This window comes from Peromyscus leucopus, chromosome 1, assembly GCF_004664715.2.
Source record: "Peromyscus leucopus breed LL Stock chromosome 1, UCI_PerLeu_2.1, whole genome shotgun sequence".
In the NCBI taxonomy this organism is placed as follows: Eukaryota; Metazoa; Chordata; class Mammalia; order Rodentia; family Cricetidae; genus Peromyscus; species Peromyscus leucopus.
In genome coordinates this window covers 97060934-97084708 of record NC_051063.1, presented here as the reverse complement: position 1 = coordinate 97084708, position 23775 = coordinate 97060934, and the positions used below count along the sequence as shown (strand labels likewise).

The 23775-nt window shown below is 44.9% G+C and overlaps 1 protein-coding gene across 3 annotated transcripts in view; it reads right to left on the bottom strand.

Annotated features, from left to right (window-relative positions):
• The window catches only part of LOC114710235 (liprin-beta-2), a 41638-nt gene extending 19861 nt beyond the window's left edge, over positions 1–21777 (bottom strand). Inside the window, exons 1-9 of one of the 3 annotated variants that reach the window (XM_037211716.1) lie at positions 21566–21777; positions 18673–18765; positions 11734–11845; positions 8869–8930; positions 7790–7865; positions 6293–6396; positions 4401–4468; positions 3643–3700; positions 2772–2813 (exon numbers count right to left, since the gene is read on the bottom strand). In XM_037211716.1, coding sequence (XP_037067611.1) covers positions 2772–2813; positions 3643–3700; positions 4401–4468; positions 6293–6396; positions 7790–7865; positions 8869–8930; positions 11734–11845; positions 18673–18765; positions 21566–21712 — 762 coding nt within the window. In that variant the 5' untranslated portion in view covers positions 21713–21777. Of the gene's footprint in view, positions 1–2771; positions 2814–3642; positions 3701–4400; positions 4469–6292; positions 6397–7789; positions 7866–8868; positions 8931–11733; positions 11846–18672; positions 18766–21548 lie in introns of all 3 variants that reach the window. The other 2 variants (XM_037211717.1, XM_037211722.1) reach the window with 2 other exon arrangements.
• Between the last annotated feature and the right edge of the window lie 1998 nt (positions 21778–23775).

Here is a 23775-nt window from a genome sequence, read left to right as displayed (position 1 = left end):
GGCATGATCAGACATGTGGACCAGCCCAGCAGCTTCCCAGTGCTAGCTCATCCACGGCCTCACTCTCACCTGAGGCACTAGCAAAAACACCACCAACTCCCAGGCTCCTCCCTGGCCCTGTGAATCAGCCCCTCTGAAAACGCACCCACTTCAGGAGTCTGTATTTTTAACAAGCGTCTTGGATTATTCTGATACTCAGTCAGACTCAGACCATGGGAAAGGAGCAGTCAAAACAGAACTGTGGGCTGGAGAGATAGCTTTGTGGGCAAAGGTGCTAGCTGCACAAGCCCAGTGACCCAAGTTCAGTTCCTGGAACCCACATGAGGAGCCAGATGTGGTGGCACGCATCTCTATCTCAGCAGTTTTGTGATGAGATGTGAGACAGAGACAGGAGACTCTCCCAGAAACTCGAATGTCAGCTAGCCTGCAGTGAGGAGGCAACAACAGGAACAAGAGAGCTCCTGCTTCAGCGAAGGAGAAGGTGAAAACCAACCACTCTAAGGTGACCTCAGATGCATGCAGACACAATAAAATAGTTGCTTTTGTTTTGGTTTTAAGTTTAGAGAATCAAAGAATCTGACACCAAGTTCCATCTTCCATATGAAATACAAAATGGGGAAGGACTTTCAATATGGTTTTTGGTTGTGTCACGTAAGACCCTAAAATAGGGCCAGGACAGCAGAAAGCCCCTGTCCATGCCCACCCAGAGAGTACGCTGAAGAGCTGAGGTACACCCAAGGATGAGTGAGGCTCCAGCCCCATAAGGAGCAGAGGACAATGGAATGGGCTCTCTGAGCTCTGCTTCAGTCGAGATACAAAGCTGAGGGAATGACTCACTGTTGAAGAAAGAGGTGCCATGGTAAGGCCTGACAGGAAGGAGACAGGAACACATGACCCCAGTCCTGTTTCCTGTCTTCAAGTATAACCCCGGCAGTGGACAGCCAAGGAGCAGAGCAGAACCTATCACCCACCTGCTTTAAATCAGAACAAAGGGTGGCCTGCCAGCTCAGAGAGAGCTAAGCTTTGGGTCAGAGAGACTCAGGGAAGGCCCTTTCTTTTTAACCTCTCTAACCCTCTGTTTGGTCATTTCTAAGAGGAGAATAGCAATTCCGCCCTTAGGGAATCTGAAAAGAACAACATGCACAGAGCCCAGCGAATAGGTTTCAGCAGACCAACAGAAGCATAGAAACATAACAGGCCAGGTCCAAAGGGGCCAGCAATCGAGAACAGACCCTAGATCCAGAAAAGCACACCACAGGCTGCATCTGGAATATCATGCCTATCTGTCCCAGGGCACAATTGAAAGAATCCACTGAGAAATGAGTGCTTTCAAGTCTGCTGATACACACACACACACACACACACACACACACACACACACACACACACACACACACACACGAGAAGACAAGGTACAGCTCTGAGAAGAAAGTACTTACAGAGGGCTGGAGGACTCAATTCTAGAGTGTTGGGAATGGAAGGACTGACTCATTCCACAGGAGACAAGGCTAGCAGTCGGAATGCAAGGGTGACTGGGACATAAGGAACACTCCGGCATGAAAAGCTTGAGTTTAAGGCCAGGGACCACAGTAAGGAGATGCTATGGAAAAACTACTGTACTTGTGGAATGGTGCTGGGTGTGTGTGGAGGGAAGAGGTGCTCATGTTGAACTAAGTGAAGTTTCATAAGACTGTAATTATGATCAAAGGTGTGGGAGAGCTAGTTTCAAGATGGAATATGCACTCTTTGTAAGCACTCCTACATCACTCATCTTCCACAGTAAGCAACTCGATGTCTTAAAGCATGAATGATGAACCAGCAGCATCCCCAAAGAAGTAAGTGGCCACTTACATCTGTTATTTAGAGATAACTGTGAATGACTTTTCTGAAGCTGAGGCTGGAAGAGTGATGGCTAGGTCCCAGAGCTTTGCCAAGGGGCCACAAAACACAAGGGACTGTGTGTCCAAAGCATTAGGACAGAAAAGCAGCCAGGAGACATTTGCTCAACAATCTCCATGGCCCAAGGAATGGCTGGCTAACCAAAGCACTGACTGCCATAAGTACAGAAGTGAAAAGAAGCCTTTTACTGAGATATGAGGGTACAGATGAGGTCTTTCTTCCACAAAGAGTTAGAAGAGCAGAAATGCTCCATTCTGCCATAGTGGTGTGAAAGTATAAAGAGCCTCGTGTCTCCTCTGGAAGGCAGAGGAGACCGAAGGGCAATGCACAGTACATCCCCCTTTCAATGCTATAGATGATGGTTGGGTGGGGCTGACACTAATTATAGGAAGCTTCAGTTTACCGTGGGCTCAATATTGGTCTACCAGCCTAGAACTGTAATCACCTGCCACAGCAGCAATATAGAAGAAAATGGGTTTAATGGACTTTTTATAACATAACTTGTTCACTGAAGGCAGACTGAGTGCACACCTGTGTTTTTAACCTGGCATCTCAGCACAGAAGAGGAGTGTTACTAACATTCTTCTGTGTAGAAGGTTACACCTTCTATATAGTAACTAAGCCTAGACTTCTTCAAAGATTAGTTTCTCTGAGCCTACAAAGCAGATGTGATCATGGCAAATGATACACCAAGAATAATGGCAGAGACAGTGATTTATGCATATGGACTACACAACAACGGAATTTTCCCTTTCCTCATTCCTTAACTCTTACAGTTAACTTATTTTAAGGCTACAAAAGCTGTACCTGGTTAAAATACTCTATCAAACGTTACAACCAAAGATAGGCAGTAAAGATATAAATGAATGTACCTTGGGCTCTCCCACCAGGGACAGCTGGTTCCCATCGACACACTATGGAGTGACAAGGATTCAAACATGAGGAGAAAAAGAAAGCTGTGTTAGTCACCATGAGCAGCTCAGAACCACCTGCCTGTTTACATCTGATGCACTGAGATGTAAGTACACCGCCCAGAACCACCTGTCTGTTTACATCTGATGCACTGAGATGTAAGTACACTGCCCCATCCTTCACGTTAGAGGATCGCCACTCACAGCAGGAAACAAGCCACTGTCTGGCCAGGGAACAGATACCCTGGGCAGTTGCCAGAAGACTGACCAATGGAGCAAGAGGCATATGGCTGCGGATTGGCTCCTGCCAATTCCAGCTTCCATGGCTCTCCACCATGTCACTCTGACGGAGAGTTGGGGAAGTGGGGGGGGGGGCAGTATGAAGCATGGCTCACCAGAGGCTCGTTCAGGGCAGGACTTGGTGCTTAGTCATTGCTAAGCTCAAAGCCTTCCATTGTTCCCTCCAACACTAGGCCCAGTCACATGGTCAAGTCCATTCTTACACAGGGGGCCACAAAGCCCTTCTCAGATCTTTCCAGACTTTTTTTAAAGCTACCTCTCTAACGTTCTTGATTATCCCAGACTGTGTTCCTGAAATTACCCCCTTTACCTACGTTACTCCATTCAGAACCCCTGCAGAGATCCCAGAACATTGGGGAGAGGAGGCCAGAATCCTATGATCTTCTCTGGCTTGATGTGATATATGGCTCGGACCTTGTTGTTCCTGCTCCCATGTTCCCCAAAACCTGCTTGTGCCCACCTGCACATCCCAGCATTGTACTGGGCCTAAAGGAGTAACTCAGTACTTGACACAGCCAGTTAATGAGCTGACCTTATCCCCAGATTCACGTCTCAAGTCTTCCAGACTACAGGAGAGTTTCTTCTGAGCCCTGGATAAACACAGAAAAAAAGACTCATAGTGACCATGGTGACACTCATAGTCACTTGGTGACACTCATGCACTGGGCATGTCAGATGCTTAACCAGAAGCCTGTCTTAGGCTTGGAGTAGGTAACCCCTGTGTAAGATAAGACCTTGGGGGAAGCCTGGCCCAACAGTGAGTGGTACTGGTAATATAACTACTGGGTCTCCCAAGGGAATCCCAATCCCAGTGTCTGCAAAGTCAAGTGGAGGGAAAATGCCGGTGCTGGCTTGTCTTTAAATCTAAGTGATCTGGGCAAGAAGCTGCAGGCACCCCCCTTGAGAGGAGGCAAGCACACGAGCTAGCCACAGCTTGAAGCATTGCCTAGGATCCTCCAACCCTCCATTCTGGCTCTCCCTGCCCTGAGTAGTCAGCTCAGGAGACTCATGTCTTCATAGGGGCTATTCTGTTGAGGATATCCAATGTACAGTAAAGGGGCAATGCTACAAGTGGCCACATAGGGAACGGAGGGATGATAGCCAACGAGTCCCGACTAGGCCTTTTCTCAATGTCAGTGACTCTCAGCCTATGGGAGAGAAATCCCCTCAGTAGCCACGAGAGGTTGGCTTGACCCTGTGCCCAGAACCCTGTGGCTATGCTCACCACACCTGCCCAGTCACCATCTACCTTCTGAGCCCCAAGAAGAGAAAGGCGTTCAGTTCTCCTACCTGGTCTCCAGTGATTTCTGTGGCAAAGGAGGTGGCCCTGGGGAGGGAGAGCTGCATCGCGGTGATACCTGTTTCACAAACAGAAGAGCAGCAATGGAAGGCAGTTACCATTTAGGAACCAAACTTTCTCCTTGATGACTCCTCTGAGAAAAATATTTCTGTTCCTGGCTACAGCCATGGTAGGTGCACTCTTATGGATGTTTTTCTTTCAAGAAATCCTTATCAGGGATCAAAGAATACACCAAGCTCTGAGAGACACTAGGCATATCAAGCCACCAGGGTCAAATCACGCTTTGTCCCTAAGCTCTAGACCTTAGACATTAAGTCTAGATCCCAGCAGCAGACTCCCAAAACTTGGGGGCTGTCATTGCCTCTGTCCTTTCATAGCTTGTCTCTTACCTTCTTTGATTCAATGGGTCACTACCCCATACAACCTAAAACACCCCCGTTTGGCATAAGTGAGCCAGAGTCTGTGACTCTCACTGAGAGGACTCTAGCGACACAGTCACTCAGCAAGCGTCCGCACCATCTGTTGCCTGCCAATCCTATGGTAGGAATGAAGCATAATCCACACCGGGAGGCAGATCAATAAATAGGCAAGGATAAAGGAACTTTGCCACCTGCTGTGGCACTGACATCAATGGTATAACATGGGAAGGGGAGGAAGAAACTTCCCTCTCCGTGGGTAGACTGCGACAAGGCTTCAGAGGGGAGAACACTGGGGTTGAACGTTGAGAAGGGAGCAGGGGTTCGTTAGAAAGGTAAGAAAGAAAACATCATCTCAGGGTGAGTCAGAGACAACGAGGATAATAGGACACAGTTCAGTCTTCACTGATGCACTGACCACAGAACCCTGTCTTTTCCCTCAAGCCCCAGGTCTTTCTGGCTTTCTCTAGGAAATTTTTCTAACATCATAGCACAGGTATTAAAAACTGGAGCTTGCTGGTCAGACAGATCTGGGTTCAAGTCCCGTTCTGCTACCTACCTACAGTGTGACTTAGAGAATATTACTCACCCCCTCTGAAACTCAACTTCATTGTAGTAAAATAAGAGCCCATGTTGGATGTCATGAGAACTGCTCCATGCACACTGCTCATAGCAACAACCACCAGACAAACTGAGCAAGTCCTGATTACTGCTCAGATACAACTACCAGCAACAAAATGTACTTTTATTGAGTCAATGGGGTGGGGGTGTCACTGGAGGACATTTGATCCTTCTTTAAAAAAATGATTAAGCTGAACTGTTAAACAATCATTTTCAGTTTGATCTTTCTAGAGTTCTTGAATCTTTTAGTCCTGGTACAATCCCTTCCCTCCTCCCCAGGCCTCCGTCTACGAACTCGTTTGTTTATCTGTGTTTAACCAAGTTGTAGAGAGTGATACAGTAGGGTCATATTCTAAAGCAAGGAGAAGAAAATCCATGTGCCGGTCAGAGGGGCTGACACAGGCATGTGTGAGGCAGGAATGCATTGCTATGGAAGGCGCCTGTGTCTCTTTATAGTCAAGACAGATTCACTCATTCATCAAATATGTTCAAGTCCACTAGGAGTAAGTCATGACAGCAAGCTCTGGAGAAGCCTTTGTAAATAAAAAAACAAAACAAAACACTACCCTTGTTCTGTGCTACATGCCAGAGAGGAAAGATAAACAGAAAGCCAATTAAAGAGGAAAATTCTTGCCCTCCAGAGTTCCAGTGGCCCCCATGCTTTCCCTAGCCAGAACTCAGGACTTATTCCCCAAACCATCTTGCCAGAGCTTAAGGAACATTTCCTGGACTGAACTATTCATCAGTTAAGATGCTTGATGACAGGCGGCTGTCAGATGCCTCTCTAGGTCAAGGCAAGCTACCAAGGACAAATGAACCCCACACTGTGGGAGGAAGTGCGGTACCTCTTGTTTTAATACTTCCTCAGGGTTTTTATTTGTGGTGTTCCATTTTCTAAAGCTTCCCTCCATTTCATCTTCATTGATTGAGAGGGTTCTCTCCGAAGGCCCTGAAAATAGTAAAGCAATGTTGATAAGTCACCACTGTGAGACTTTCTCAGAAACTCATACCACAAAACCTTCATAGTGTTTGTTCTTCATTAACAAATACTAAGGAGGATTGCTTCACCTTGAGGGTTTCACTTCATCCTGTCTCAAAAACAAAAATACTAAGACACATGTAAAGTGCTATGGTTTGAGTATGGGATGTCCCTGTTTGGTTCTCAGATGGCATTGCCGTTTTGAGAGTCTGTGATGCCTTTCAGAGGTAGAGTCTCATTGGAGGACATGGGCTGCTGAGCTGTATGGTGGTCCATGGGAGTTACTGCTCTGCCTGTTTCTGTCCAATCTTTCCACTTCCTGGCCCATCAGAATACGAGGAATCTCTACATACTCCTGCTGATATGGCACACTGTGTCTTTAAACTGTGAGCCAAAATAAATTCTTCCTCTCTTAGCTAGCTTCCTGTTGGGTATTTGATCAGACCAAAAAAGTAATTACTACATAAAGAGACATTAATAGTGTGATTGGGAAAATTCTTCAGGACGCAATCAAGGGCTGCCATGAAGGTTACTTTAAGGTCAAAGTTCACCCCTGGAACAGAGGTAAGCCACTTCTTGCTTCCAATTTTCTTATTTCTTGGTCAAGGGCAATCAGGTCTTATGAGGTATTTGGCCCAAGGTCACAAAGAATTAGAGAAAAGAGGCTGAGGCATTTGTGTAGGGCTTGGCAGATTCCTTGGGCAGGAACCAGTCAATTCGTATCCCAGCAGAGACAAGGTTTGTTTTCAGAGTCAGTAGCTCCGCCAGAATCAGATCCCCTTCAAACAACCCTCCTGTGCAAAGTAGCTGCTCCTGCGGGATCCGCAATGGGAGCCAGCTCCACTGCACGAGGCACGTGAGCACAGTGCACTAATATGAATATACATACTGCTTGTACGCTGCCCTGGTCTGCATGGTAAACATGAAATACATGACTTTCTATGGCAACCTGGGCACCTGGAGACTCATGGAAGTCCCCAAGGTGTCTTCTCCATCTGTAGGGAACTTCAGATCCTGTAAGAAACTCACAGGCTCTGGGGCCCATGAGAGCTCTGACCGACTCAGTGTAATTTCTGTCACTGTCTCTAAGGTGGATCCTAAGAAGACAGATTAGAGCCCCTCTACTGGGGAGGATTCCCAAGAGCTAAACTTAAACACTGTATTTTCTTAGGCAGTCCCTATAAGTTTCATTTGATGAAATTTCCAGAAATCACCATCTGCACCATCCAAGAGTCTACACACAGATCCACTCTCCAGTATATCTCCAATCAGGAGACAGAGGATCTGATAGCAGAATTTCTCCTGCCTCTGATACAGTAGATGAAATATCTTTCAGGGGAAATGGGGTTCCTCCTCCTCTTACCCTGAGTGGCCATCACAATCTCCTTCACCCTTAGGCACTGGTTCAATAGCCCTGTAAGCTCCTCTATCCGACGGTCCTGTCATGGTATAAGAGCAGATCAAGATTACCACCACCTCCAGTCCCTAGTTGACTTCATTTGGAACACAATGGAGAAAATCCCATAGAAGACCTCTGAGGACCCCCAAAAGAGAAAGTCAGGGCCCAGCTGGGCCTAGTGGTTTGCCGCACAGGCATCTATAGACACCCATGGCACTATGTGAAGGTATGGGTCAGCAGTCACTGACATACCCTTGAAGAGGTCCACATGCTGGCAGAAGTACAACTCTCTGCCTCCTACTCTCTGAAAACAGCCTGCATGAAGAATGCCTCTGATTCCTGAGTCACTCTCTGGAGCTACACACATAAGACATATCTTAATCTCCTCACCTGTCCCTTGGTAGTCTGAAGTACTTAACACAACAGAGCATATCACAAGAAAGGACCATTCTTTCAAGGTCTGGGGACTTAGGTCACACAGATCCTGGACTATATGGGTAGCTCTGCTATCCACCTGTGCAAAATTATCCAAGCATTCTGAGTCTCTTTCTTTAGCTGAGAATGTGGGGGCTGTGACTCCCAGAGACACTATTTATACTAGCTAAGGGCTTCTCTATGTAAGTATGAGGTTATATATGATTATGCAGGAATCAGAAAGGAAGAATGTAAGGTAGCAGGATAAACTGACGCACTGCATGCTGCTAAGTGTCTCTATGATAGCTCTATCAGGAGGAATAAACTGCACACACAGGGGCTGTTGCTGAGTTTTGCTAAGAGTTGTGACATTAGTGAGGATAGGGGTATTTTTCAGCACACCACCATGAACAGGCAGGGCTCTAAGGTGCCTTTGGGAGATTCAGTTTAGGCAAAGTTCTCAGGCATATAAACAAGTACTAAAGTTGAGTCTCTCGTGAAAAGCTGTTATCTTAACATATCCTGCCAATGATGGCATGCCATTGTCCAATAGAGTGGAGACCAGAAGGGACCAAATTAGTTAGAGGTGCCTACAAGGAAAGGACAAGGTGTCACAGTGACTGGCTCACCTTATCCTCATTGGCAACCAGCAGTGTTTCCATCCCCATCTTCAGACGGTGGAGTTCTTGGTCTAAAAGAATCAAGGTATAGAAGGAATCATTTGTACAAATTGCTGACAGCTATTGCCATATGCTGATGACCCTCAGGTTCAAACATTAAGATTGACAAGTGAGTGTGGCTCCTTTTTATTTATTGAAAGAACCTGGGATGGGGTCTTGCACAGTGAGTCTCATTAGACATTGTTGGTTATATTTGTGAATAACCTAGTGTTTTGTCTTCTCTTTCTAGATAGGTATCCAGGGGCACAATAAAAATAGCATTTACTGGGGCTGGAGAGATGGCTCAGCGGTTAAGAGCACTGACTGCTGCTCTTCCAGAGGTCCTGAGTTCAATTCCCAGCAACCACATGGTGGCTCACAACCATCTGAAATGGGATCTGGTGCCCTCTTCTGGCCTGCAGTCATACATGCTGTATACATAATAAATAAATAAATATAAAAAAAATAGCATTTACTCAAAAGTGACAGCGAGGAATCAAAAACCTTTCATAAACAGCATCTCTTAAGAACATAAATATTAATATTCTGCATAAGCATATGCCGAGGCTCCTGACTAGTTTGGGAAAAGACCATGCAGTCAGACAAACTAGAAACAAAGGAAAATTTCATAAAAGAAAACTCAAAACAATTTATGGATGATAAATGGACACTGGGTATTAGCCAAAGGTTTGGTAGTTGGTTAAATTTAAATTGTAAAATCTGACTAAAGAAATGTTTACATAAGGGCATGGAGTTATGGGCCTATAATCATAACCACTCATGGCAGAGGTAGAAGATCCAAGGTCTGAACCCTGGCTGGGAAACTTATGAAGACCCTGGTTCAAAATGAAAAGTTTTTTTTTTTCTTTAAAAAAAAAAGCTAGAGGTATGGTCCAGTGGCAGTGTAACAGGTCTTCTATGCACAAGGCCTTGGGCTCAGTCCAAAACCAAAAGGGAAAAAAATTAAGGGGGAAGGGACAGCAAGATGGATCCATGAGTAAATGTAGTTGCCATTGAGCCTGATAACTTGAGTTTGAGCCTCAAGATCTACATGTTGGAAAGAACTGACTCTCACATATTATCCTCTGATATCCACACATATAATGTGGCATGTGTACACACACATACACACACAAAAAATAAACAAACATAATAAAAACATCAAAAACAAAAGAAATAACTATTTAGATTTAATAACAAATACACAAAGCAAATGTTATGGTTAACGGAGAGCAATGCCACTTCACCACAAATATACAATGGCTCTGTGTTGGTCCATGGTAGAAAAACAATGGCTTTCTCCAAGTTTAGACTCAAATGGGGACAAGCCTGGCTTCTTCCCAAACAGGTCTGAAGAATAAGAGTAAAGGCCAATGCCTGAAGAAGAAAGAGGCCATTTTTGAGTTTCTTAGAGGTTTTGGAATTGGCATGGACCTGGATATGCTAGAAAAAAAAAAAAAAAAAACAAAAAACTTGTGCTTAATTCTAAAATGAGATAAACAACAAGAAGAAATGTTGAGTAGGAAAAGTACAAGAAACAAGGGATCCCAAGTACAGATATCCTGTTTCCTCTGTGATAGTTAATAAGAAATAGCATTAGGGTATGTGTGGACTTTGTGTAAAGAGTTACTGGAGCTCATTCTCAGAGCAAGTGGAGGCTTAGGCTTCTGGTACCAACATCAGTTCTGCCACTCAGTTTGGGGGGGGGCGTGGCATGAGGGTAGGGTAGGAGGGAAATTTCATATAAAGACTGTTAAAGCTGGATGCACGGGTCAGAACCCAACCTAACTGGGCATAAATGACAGCGTAAGCATGGGAAGATTCCTGTGAAAGGATGGGAAGGGATAAGTCTGATGGTCACCAGTATCTTTTTCAAGCTCAGTCACTATTACAAGGCTATAGAATGTTCTCACTCCAGCTGGAGACACAAGCCAGGTAATGCTGAGGCCAAGATAAGGCTAGACAGTGGCAGCAGCCAAACGACTGACCTTGTTCAGCATCCAGGTAGCAAGTGGGGGAGCTGGAATATGTGTGTGTGTGATCTCTCTGTATCCTTGGAGAATGCCACAAAGATCCTATGTATGTTAAGAAGAATATTTGAGGGTTTCTTCTGTTTTTAATTGATAAGATTTGAACTCTCCATGGAACATCCAGTATCCATTACACTTACTCAATGACTCAGTTTTAGGGTAGGCCAAATACTGTGCTAGGCTCTAAAGTGTTTTTAAACAAAGACAAAAATCCTTATCTCAAGACCTCCCAAAATACAGCACTGCTGAATTATAGTATGAGCTATGTTGGGAACTCAAGAATAATAAGACCAGAGTCACCCACTTGAGGTTGGGTGGCCAGGAAGAGCTTCCTGGGAAATATTTAAGTAGAGCTCTAAGGATGGCAAGGAATTGACTTTCTTTTGTAATCTCGGGCCTTGTACAAATGTCAGGCGGGATGAACTGCTAAGCCTCCTCTTTGGTGGGAACACTGAAGCAAGGCCTTTTAATTCAATGAAGTCAGATGGTTTTTAGGGGGGAAAAAGCTCCAGAGGGGGCTCCCTGGAGCTGCACAGAGCTTCAGTCAACACTGTGAGAAAAGCCTTCAGAGCTAAGTGTTCTAGATAAGGGAGAGGCATGATAATGATACCATGTCAGAGCTCAGTTTCATAGGCAAGCACGCATATACACATAAGCATGTGCTCACACACGCACAAATGCATGTATGTGTATATTAGCACACTCACATATGCAAGCACACACAGTCATCCACAGATACATGTCCACTTATAAGAGTGGGCCAAGAGCCTAAAATAATGTGTTCTGTCACAGTCAATTTAGTTACCTCGCTCTGCATGGTCACTGTGAAGAGCTGCACTCCGGGAGAGTTGGCTGTGAAGACGCTCAATTTCTGCATCTTTTAGGGCCACCTGTTCTTGCAGCTGGGCTACCTCAGCCTGAGGAAGCAAGAGAGAATCCCTTCCAAGTCAGAGAGACTACTGGCTCATAAAAAAAAAAGTTTATGCCATAGCTTAGAGCCCATTGGGCCCCAAGAGGCAGGAGAAGTGAAGGATATAGGTAAGGAGTGAGAGTGTAATTCCCCTCCCCACTGGGTGGAATCCTGCAGAACAATCTCACTCACTTACCTACCATCACCTTGCTCTGTCTCCTCATTCCCTTATCTGACCAAGCTCTTTCTCTTCACTGTTCTGTAAAACTCAGGTAAAACTGAGGCCAGGGAGCTGGGACTGCATAGTTGGATCATTGATTTTGCATGTGGTCTTTCCTCTCCCAAGGTACACATACTCATTTAGATATGCCATTGTAACAATTATATGTAACTCCATCTTTCCACACACGTGGAAATAGAGTGGAAATCAAATAACTACTGCTGATTTTGAGGTGAGCCAAGAGTTCCCTCCTTAGATACTCTCTTTTTCTGCAGTCAATGCTTCTGGCCAACCTCCAAACACAGTTGCATGTTTGCCCATGTGTACACAAACAAGCTTTAGAGTGTGCTCAGTATGTATACTTTTTTTTTTTTTAAGGGAAAGCACATAAGCACACTGCACACAAATCCACAAATCTACACACACTGGCATTGGCAATGGGCAGTTCCCACGTCTCCATTATGCCTAAAGTTACAATTCACACATAGCACTATGCATGGTTACCCATACTTTCCAGACTCTTTAGAAATTCAGAGCTCTTTCTGTCTTGCTCCAAGAGGCTCATTGGAGCCAAACAAATCTAGAATCTCTCATGTCCCAGTTGGATGACCTTGGACAAGTAATTGTACCTACCCTAGTCTTAGCTCAATAGTGCCCACTTCATGGCCTACAGGAAGATTACATAACATAACTTATGAGTGACTAGGTCAAATACTTATCACGTATTAAAGGCCTAGTAAATACTACAATCATAGTAACACTTCTTTCTCATCCTGTTCCTTCCCTTAGGAAAAAGCTCCATTCTGAACATAAAACCAAGAAAGGGGTTTTGAGCTTTGGGAAGAACACACAGCAAAGGCATCTACCCTGCCCATGGCCTTCCATGTAGGAACCTAATTATATTCCAACTCTGGTTGTCAGAGTATGATGGGGGTTGGGAGGAGGGAGAGATAAGTCAATCATTGGACAACAAATGAGCACTAGTCCTACTGGCCTTGGTTAGACTGAGTACCCACCCGGCAGCCACTGCTCTCACTACTTACAAATCTCATGTAGTCCCATAAGAACCCATGGGAGAAAGCAAATTCCTGAAAATCCTGGGAGAAAACAGGAGCAGTACATGACTCCAAATGAAATCAGCCAATGACTGACTGTCCAGGCAAGGATGCTGTCTTAGTTACCATTCTATTACTGTGAAGAGACACTATGACCAAGACAACTCTTATAAAAGAAAGCATTTAATTGAGGGCTTGCTTATAGTTTCAGAGGGTTAATCCATTATCATCATGGCAGGAGGCAGACAGGCATGGTGCTAGAGCAGTAGCTGAGAGCTTTACATCATGATCCACAGGCAGCAGGCAGAGCAAGAAAGAGACTGGGCCTTGCATGAGTTTTTGAAAACTTAAAGTCTATCCCCAGTGACACACCTCCTCCAACAAGGCCACACTTCCTAATCCTTCCCTAAACAGTCTGGGAACTAGGAACTAGACATTCAAATATATGAGCCTATGAGGGCCATTCTCATTCAAACCACATAGTAGATGCCAACCTGAGACCATGTGTTCCAATGTAGAATGCCTGCCACCCACCCACCCTGCTGCTCCAATGGTGTGTCACACACCTTAATCTCCATGCTTCATCCCAGGACATCATCAGCCAGCCTGCTGCTCCAACGCAGAGTTTCACTTACTCACCTAGTCTGACCACATGCAGAACTCCACCCTCCCGGACTGCTACTCCAATAGAGAGCTCCAGCACTCCAGGCTGCATGCTAGTATGTTAATAGGATGAATGAAATCCACTCTTATGAGACTCAACCCTTCTCAATGGTTCTGAATAAACCTTCCCTGACATCCTCTAAACAGGACAGAGATGTAAAGGAAAGACAGGAGATGAAAGGTCAGATTTCTTTCCTGTAAAGCTTGCTATGGAGCCTGCTCCCTCCACTCTGGGCCCTACCTAGAATCAAGAGAGCCAAGTCTGGCTATCCCATCCAGCTTACTGAGATGAGCAGCCACAAACCATCATAAGCCACATGTCCATTGGCTTATGGATAATGGTGACAATGGTTTCTGACAACTCTAGCCTTAGGATTCTCAACTCAAATGCATTGCATTTCCATGAGGGTCAGGATATTCTTTGGAGATGATCTCTCAGCTTTTCTTGCATGGTTTCTTGCTTGTGGTTCTTTACTGTGGACAGAACGGTCTATTAGAAATCCAATGTTGATGCTTATCTGTTGGTCTCACTGAAGACTTCAGTGAAGTGGGCCTACTGAGAAAAAGTTTATTTGAGACTTACAGTTTCAAAAGCTGACTCTGAAGAGACACTAGCCCACTAGAGTATGTGGCCCCCATTTCCTCTGCCTTGCTACAAACCGTTAGATTACATTCCTAAAGCTAGCCACCAAGGTCTATTCCCTTATTTGACCACCTCTTCCTCCTGAGGCTGACAACCAAAGTCCAGCTATCAGAAACACCTTTTGGCTCACCTAATTAACATGCCCAACTTAAATTCAACACCTTATCCTAACATGGGGTTCCCCCTTTACCTTTATAAACCACCATTCGCCTATGTGCCTTGTCTGTCTCCTCTCTATCCAGAGGCAGTCCTTCATCCTTCTAGGACATATATCCCTGCCCCTTTCCCCTTCTCCCTGTCCTCTATCTCCTTTACCACCACACCCTAGCCCATTCTAACACAGACCTCCCCTTTTTCTCTTAAGAATGATACATGCATGGTCATATGTTGCTGTTTTTCTGCCTGAGTCAGAAAGCAGTCACTTAATTTTTCTTTGCTGCTTAATAAAGAATCTCTCTGTAAAAAAGAGGTGTTTAGGTGTGGTTTGCACCTGATCTGTGGTCTGGAAGAGAGCCCCTGCTGTGCAGAAGTCCTTTCAGACTTCATGGTGATGATGGTAGGGAGCATGGGAGCAGACAGGCAGGCATAGCACTGAAGCAGTAGCTGAGAGCTTATATCATCTCCATAAGAATGAGGTGAAGAGAGATAACTAGGAATTGCATGGGCTTTTGTAACCTTAAAGCCCAACCCCAATGACACATCTCTTCCAACAAGGCCACACCTTCTAATCCTTCCCAAACAGTTCCACCAACTGGACAAAATATTCAAAATATTAGCCTATGCACAGACCTGACAGACCAAGTGACTTGCCTTGACCTTTACTTTGGAATGGCCACAAAACAAGGAAAAAATACAGGTTGTCTGATATCCTTAGAAGGTTATCTGACCCACAGGTAGATAGGAAGCCTTATCCAGAACCATGAGAGCAATGGCTATCTCAGCCATAAAAACCAGCACTCACTCTGTTGCCAGAGGTCCAAAACTATCTGAAGCCTAGCAGTGAGGCAGAGATGGGTACTCTGGATACCTTCAGGGCAAGGAAGGATATTCTGCATCCTTACAGGGCTGTGTCTTATTAAACTCAAGGAACAAACTCTATTGCTGATTGCACTGAAGATAAGCCACCTTTAGGGTCTGAGGAGGCTTATGCAGAAAACTGAACAGCTTACAAACATTGGGAGCATTTCAGGTGGAGAAGCAGCCACTACAGGAAGAGGGGGGAAAACACAGAAGCAGGAGACCCAGACCTGAACCCCACCCTTGCCACTTGAAGTCTCGTGGTCCTTACCAGCAAATCAGCATCAAATGCACCCACTGCGTTATTGTCTGACTTATGAGGAAAGTGTGCAAAGGGCTGGGTGGGTTCTGGCAGGAGGTGTTCCACACCTGGCAATCATTAGGAACTCCTCAGCCGGCATCTCACAGGTCCACATGCCAAGGCAGAGAGCTCGGGTGAATTAAAAGGAAAAGGTTTTCTTGTTTTTATAACAAAGGGTGGTGTGTGCAACTTCAAAGGTTTCACCTGGGCTGGACTTGCAGGAGTGAGTGCCGTAGTGGAAAGTTTTGAGCTCCTGGAAAAACAAGGCTTTTAGAATGGGTGACACCAAAGCACGGCACACACAAGGCTGTCTGTGCTCAGACAACAGCCAGTGGCCAGGCTAGGCCTGACTGGCAGTGAGTGTGGGAAGAGCTATTCAATCTCTCTAGGCCTCTATTTTATCACCTGTGAAATGGCTAAGTGTGGGGTTTTTTTATATTTGTACATGAGAATATGATTATATAAATACTATCATAATGTTCAGTATTTTTCTTTTATTAACTTAAATCATAAATTTTTAAATGGAAAAGAGCACAATAAACATTATAAGTTGTCAGAACCAGAAACTGAGGAAGACATGCAGGGTACAGGAAGAGAAATGAGAAGGGAGAGAAAAGAGAAGGGAGGACCATAGAGAAAAATACCTGGAAGGAAGGAAATATTAACAAGGGTAGTAGTGGCTGGGTGATCTGGGTGGTTTGTATTTTCTTTCTTTTAAAAAATTTTTTTAAAAATTTTTTCATATGTATGGGTGTTACGTTTGCATTGTGTATTTATGTAGCACACGCAGGTAGTGATAGCAGAAGCCAGAGGAGGGTTTCGTATGGCCTAGAACTAAAGTTACAGATGGTAAGAGCCACTATGTGGGTTCTGGTAATTGAACCTGCGTATTCTGGACAAGCAGCTGCTGCTCTTTAACTGGAGCCATCTCTCCAGCCTCTTTATTCTTGAGACAGAGTCTCACTATGTAGCTCTGGATGGCCTGGAACTTACTCTGAAGACCAGGCTGGTTCAAATTCACAGAGATCTGCCTGCTTCTGACTCCTGAGTGCTGAGATTAAAGGTGTGTATCATCACACACAGCCCTCCTTTAATTTCTATTTTATGGTTTGAAATTTTTTTACAATGAGCATTACTTTTAATAATTAACAATTAACCTTAGGAAAAGCAAAGATACAGACAAACTCACAATAATTCTAAACAAAGGTGTGTGTGTGTGTGTGTGTGTGTGTGTGTGTGTGTGTGTGTATGTATGAAAGAGTGCATGTGCACTAGAGGTTTGGTTGTTCCTCAGGAGATGTCACCTTCTTTGAAAGAATACCCCACTAGGATCTGAGGCTCACCAATTAGACTAGGCAGTGACCCCAAGGATGGGGTCACAGTTATGAGAGTCAGCACACCTGACTTTTTACGTGGTACTAGAGACTGATTTTGGGTCCTCAGGCTTGCTTCACAAGCATTTTGTTGACCAACTGAACCATTTTCTCCACCCTCAAAAGTATTGTTTTTAAATCTCAAACACCAACTGAACACTAAAATGTCCACATGCATCACCGGGCGTCACCTGTGGATGGTTCTACAGGACATAGAGAAAAGCAGATGCATTTTTTCTTAAGGGGCAGTAGCCCAGGCTTCCTCCAGCAGAAACTCTATCCAAGATGGTTAGAGAGTTTCCTTCTTCCTCCTAATACCCACATGAAGCCCCCCCTTTTTTTTTTTATTGAATCATATTCTCTGTCCCCTCCCAGAGGACACAGTACAATAATGTGATACAGGTACACAATGTATAGTGAGCAAATCAGGGTGATATGAACGCCCGTCTGCTCCAACAGTCATTTCTGTGAGTTGAGAGTTTTTATGTTCTTCTATTCATTTTGAAATGTATAATATATTTTTCAAACAATAGATTCATAGGCTGGCAAGACGAATCAGCACGTAAATGTTCTTGCCACCATATTTAACAATCCAAGAGAACTCACTCCCCAAGTCATCCTGACCTCCACAGGTAGCCAAACCACATGCATGCTCACTTCCTCCCCTGCCACCCCACTCTAAAAATAGCATAATTATATTTTAATGTGATTTTTCCTAATGTTCACTTGATAACTAATTTGGCATTTTAAAGATAAAATATGCAAGCAAAAATAACTAAATCAATTTTATGTGTGTTTGTTTCTTTTTGCTGTTGCTGTTCTTTCCTGAGACAGAAGCATGCTATGTAGGCCAGGCTGGCCAGGAACCCGCTGTGTAGTCCAAGAAAGCCTCAAACTCCAAGTGATCCTCCTGATCCCCTGAGTGCTAGGATGACAAGTACTCCATCGTATCCAGGTAACCCACTACTTTTAACCCCTGCAGTTCAACTAGGAAGAACTAAACAAGAAAGAGAAAAAGTTATCACTAAAGAATTTATTCTTGGTGTCCTTTACACAGTAAGCTCCCCAATTCAGTAAAATGCTTTGACTGAAAAATAAACCAAAGGCTTTATCATTTTAGGAATGCATTCATTTCTAAAGCATGATGACGACCATGACAATTTTTTTTAGAAAACTGACTGCTGAGTTACAGATGATGTCCCCAACAAAACACTGTTACTCGCCCTCCCTCATTCTGTTAGGATTTGTCACCTGCGGCTATCACTTATCTGACAGCCCACTCACTCACTCACCTAGGAGTGGGCAACCTTCTTGGCTAAGCAGCAAGGGGCAGCAGGACGCTGCCAGAGGAAGAAGACATGGCTGGGGTACCTTAGCAGCTCTCCCTTCAGGTTGCCAGGCTCTCAGGGGAGCCTTTCTATATCAGATCTGCCTGCACAGTGGGCACTGTGTGGGTTGGTTTGCATTTCCACACTTCCTGCTGTAGGGAACCCCAAGAGTGAACCCCTCCCATCAGATCCCCCACTCTTGCCCCTCCTCAGGTGCCTCAAACTGCCTTTTACCTTAGTGGCCTTCAGCTCCCACTCATACTGGTTCCGTTCATTCTCCAGCTCCTCCACTTTGATTTTGAGGTGCTTAAGCTCTTGCAGTAACTCCTGGAGAGAAGGAGAATGACAGAGCTGTGACAGGTAAAGAGCATGACAGATAAAGACTCTAAACTGGATAAATCTCATGCAGGCTCCATGACTACAGCTTTGAACTTTAAACACGGTCCAGAAAATGCCATGCAGCCATTTAAAAATGAAAGCCAGGGAGTTCCAGACATAAGAGAGAAGAAATTGCTGTGGGTGTACATGTGTGTGTGTGCATGTGCATTTGTGTGTTCAAACATGTGTAGGCCAGAGGACAACCTCAGGTATATTCCTCAGCCATCATCTTTTTTTTTTTTTTTTTTTTTTTAAGAACAGGTCTCTTAGCCCCAGGATCCACCTGTCTCTACTCCCCACCCCCAAGTGGCAGGATTGCATGCGTTTGTATATGTGTGTGTTTGTTTGTTTGAACATTGGTTATGGGGATGTAACTCAGATCCTCATGCTCATCATTTTACCCACTGAGCTACCTTTCCAGACTAAAACCTTATTCTTAGGTTCTGTCGTTTCTTTCTCTGACACCTGAACCCCCGTGCCCAGCTCACGCACAGGTGTGTCACAAGCCGACAGGTCAAGCTTGCGAGTGGGAAGAGCAGAGATGTTGAATGGAGACAACTTCTCTGGTGGTGCAGAGGGAAGGGCAGGAAGCAAGGAGCATCTCTCTGCACTGAGGGCGGGAACCCACAAGAGGAAAGCAGCAATCCTCTGAGGCGTCACAACCAGTAAGATTCAGGAAATAAATGCTAAGTGCCAAACACAGATGCCAGTGTGAGTGCCCTGTTCAAACAAGGAGGTTAAGCAAGAAGAAACAGGGAAGACATGCGGAGAGGTGTCAAAGACAGGAGGCAGACGGTGAGACAGCCCCTTGTGGCGGAGCAGAGATTAGATGTTGGCATGTACTGAAGATGAGACTGGGGAGCTAAGGCAGGGTTGGGCTCTACAGATGAGGGTACTCAGGGTGACACTGTGTGGACAGGAAGTCACTGAAGCTTCCTGAGTGGAAGCTTACAAGTACACATTTGTACTGGTTGTGAGTGGGACAGGAACTCAAGTTTGTATCTAGACCCCTGATTGAAAATTTCCTCATAAAAGGGGCAACACTCAGCAATGCTATTTTTGTTGGTTTTTACCTTCCAAACACTGAAGATTACAACATGTACTACCAGTATGCTCTGCCAACATTTTCTTGAACCAAAATTCACTTAGTGGACAATCATTTTGGGTAACAACTATTTACTATCAGAAGAACTGGCATAAAGTATGGTAGCCTGAGTATCTTCAAATGGTTTATCCTTTGTGACCTTGGCCCTGTGTTAAACACTGACTGCTAAATATCCACAGGAACAATAGCATTAGCACACTGATCTGAGGAGGATGGCACTCCCATGCTCTCAAAGCTTCTAAACTTTAACTCATGACCAGCCTGTCCTGTCCCAGGTAAGCTCTAACATGTCACACTGGAGAAGTTTCAACTCCTCTTTTCAACTTACACCTCAATACACACAACACTCCCCTCTAATTGGCCACCATGTAAACTCTTGCCTATCCTTCAACCTTCTCGGGCAAAGCTACCCAGACCTCTACATCACATTAGGCCCCTCTGCAGGACTCTCTGGTGTTTCCCACAGATCTCCTATATGGTTTATCTGTAGGGTTGTTCTCTTTTGTAACGTCTGGGGAGTCTTTGTGAACCTCTTACCCAGCAGGTCCTGGCACATAGCTGTTGACGAATGAATACCTGATACTCAAGTCATTATTTAATTGGCTTAGGTGTCTTTGCATTCTGAGATAATCTACCATGAAGTAACACTGCTTCCACTTGAATCTTATAAGATGATTTATTAAAAATGACTTACAGCTGGGATGAGTATTCTCGATACCTGTTGAAAAAAAAAAAACTTCTCCAAGCTAAGGTGACCATGCATTTGATTTTCATCACTGGGCTTAGAGACCTTTGGTCACCTATTTGGGCTTGCTACAGATTCAGAATCATTTTCTAGTAATGTTGTCGGCCCTGCCCAAGCTGTTCCAATGCCCATCGGTTAGGAAAAGTCTTATCTGTTTTGCTCCTGTCTTGTGGGGCTGCTCAGTTTGCTGTGAGAGACAACCATGCCCACGGTGGGTGGAATCAAGGAAGCACAGGCTACTGCTCTCTGGGTTCTTGAGACTTCTTTGGCATATGGCCCAAAAGGTCATAAACCCATGATACTGTGATTATTATGTGGGCATTATTTTTCCTGGAAATGCAGATGATGACTTAATTGTTCACAACAAATGAAAACCCTAATGCTTGGTTTATTCTCTGAGGTGGGGGTAGGGCTAAATGTCTCTAAACATAGATTTGAAAGGATTTTTTCCCATGATGCTGTTTTTTTCATTAAAGAGAATCATACAATGAAGCTTCATTTAAACACCCAGTCCAGGAAGACTCCAAGGTAAGTGTCTGGATCATATATTGGAAGAAGGAAATCCTGACTCTTCCTTTGGCCCAAATCCCCACCACTCAGAGCCCGTGACAAACCTCCATCCTATTCCTGAAGATGGGGAATGTGGCCTTCTGAGGGCTATTCTCACCTGTTAAAAACCCTGCTTGATGAGGGTCCCAGAGCCTACCTCATATCAACAGAGGCTTGTATAAGCCCAAGTTCTGAAGTAACAGCATATCCATGCAAAGCCACTGCACACAGTTCTGGTTAGGAGAAACTTCAGCCTTCTACCAGTGAGATATCTCACACACACACACACACACACACACACACACACACACACACACACATGCTCTGATATACTTAAGTGTAGTTCCTACAGGTGACCCCTCCCAAGGGGCACAGTCCTGGCTGCAGGGCTGTGGCTTGGCTTCATGGTCATCGGCCACCACCTCCTCAGGGTGGTCCCTAGTGAGTAACAGGCGCTCTTGAATCTGCCTGTGGATGTCCATCTGCAGCCTACACATCTGTTCCTGCAGCTCACTGATCACATTCAGAACTGACTGTGGGAAGGAAGAGAAAGGAGAGAAAAGCACTCAAAGTCAGTCACCTTCAGATGCAGACCTCCCTGGGAGAGCAGCTGAGAAAAAAAGGAAGTTTGAAGAGGGTAAGCACAATGGGGGAGGGAGAGGGTGGCCCCCAGTCCATGGCCAGGTCCCTCTTTGATGAAAAATATACGCATCATTTTTTCCCCCTGAGGCCTGCTTCATCCTTGGACCTGTCTTGAAGTTTGACATCACTTTCTGCATAATACTGGATGGCCATTCTTCTAAGTCAACAGCTGAAGTACAGAGAGTTTGGCAGATCCCTTCTTCTAAGCAGAAGCAGAAGCAGAAGCAGAGGTAGATGACACACAGCGCAGGCACACTTCCTCCACACCTGTATCCATCCATGCTACACCTGCCAACATCCACCCACACATCCAAACATGTCAACACCTGCATATGGGTGAGCTCCACAGCACACACCATGTTTACGCATAATAATGCACCCCCCACTCTAATTCCATTCAGATGCTAATTGGCTCATTTTAACATCCAGCCTGTATTCCTCTATCTTGTCAAAAGATGTCCCAAGCAATGTTTTTTTAGCACTGCACTGGAGTGTGGGTGTTTCTGATCTATCAGAACAGAAACATTTCCAGCCACATTTTTTGAGGCTAGGCTAGGTTTCTCACAGACCTGGAACTCACTAATTAGGTAAGGCTGGCTGGCCAGTGAGCTCTGGGGATTCTCCTGCCTCAGTCTCCCTTTGGGATCACAACTGCATGCCACCACATCCAGCCTTTTTTTGTTGTTTGTAAATTCTGAGAATCAAATTCAGGCCCTCCTACTGGAGCTATCTCCCCAGCCTCAGATGTGACTCAATCTTTTTTTAATATTAAAAAAAAAACAGTGAGTTGGAGGCCAGCCTGGACTACCAAGTGAGTCCCAGGAAAGGCGCAAAGCTACACAGAGAAACCCTGTCTCGAAAAACCAAAAAAAAAAAAACCAACCACAACCTGTTACGTGTGTTTGTATATGTATAGGAGTGAGCCAAGATGCACATATCAAAGCCAGCAGACAACTTAAGAGGAGTTGGTCTCCTTCCTCCTTGTGACTGGGTCCAGGGTTCAAAGGCAGATCCTCATGCTTAGTAGTGGGCAGCCTCACCCACTGACTCACCTCACTGGCCTATGACTTCCTACTTTGTTTTCAAGGTTCTCACACCCCTCAGAGGCTTGGCTCTAACTTTATAGAACCCACCTAATCTTTTTCTGCCAGTTTTAAAATTAAGAAGAGAATGTTTCATTTCCACATTACCTGAACTCACTTCATTCCTGATTTCTTACACAGTGACAGACTAAAGCTCTGTGGTACAGCACTACCTAACAAGTGTATGCACAAAGTCTAGGTCAGCTTCCTAGCACACACAATAACTTTAAAAAATTGTAATATTAAAAAAAGATTGAGTAAGCCGGGCGGTGGTGGCGCACGCCTTTAATCCCAGCACTCGGGAGGCAGAGCCAGGCGGATTGCTGTGAGTTCGAGGCCAGCCTGGGCTACCAAGTGAGCTCCAGGAAAGGCACAAAACTACGCAGAGAAACCCTGTCTCGAAAAACCAAAAAAAAAAAAAAAAAAGATTGAGTCATATCTGGGGCTGGGGAGATAGCTCCATCAGGAGGGCCTGAATTTGATTCTCAGAATTCACAAACAAAAAGAGGAAAGAAACAGCAAAAACCTCACTGGCAGCATGCAGTGTGGGGACTGAGGTCCCAATTCTCTGCACCTGTTACGAGCATTGCAAGAATCAAGTGCACTTTTTCTTTCCTCTTATTAAAAACATACCTTTCTTTTAAAAGGCTATTGTTCTCAGCATTGTCCTTTGTTTGCGGTCTGCCCTTCCTCATATGGTTCATAGAGGTGCACTTTTGTCCTTAGTAATTGCCCCTTCCATCTGTTGTGCGGGTCCCTATGAAACCTAGTTTCCCTCAAGGCTGGCTACTCTAAGCCCTTCCCTCTTACTGATACTGCATCAGAGACGATGCAGT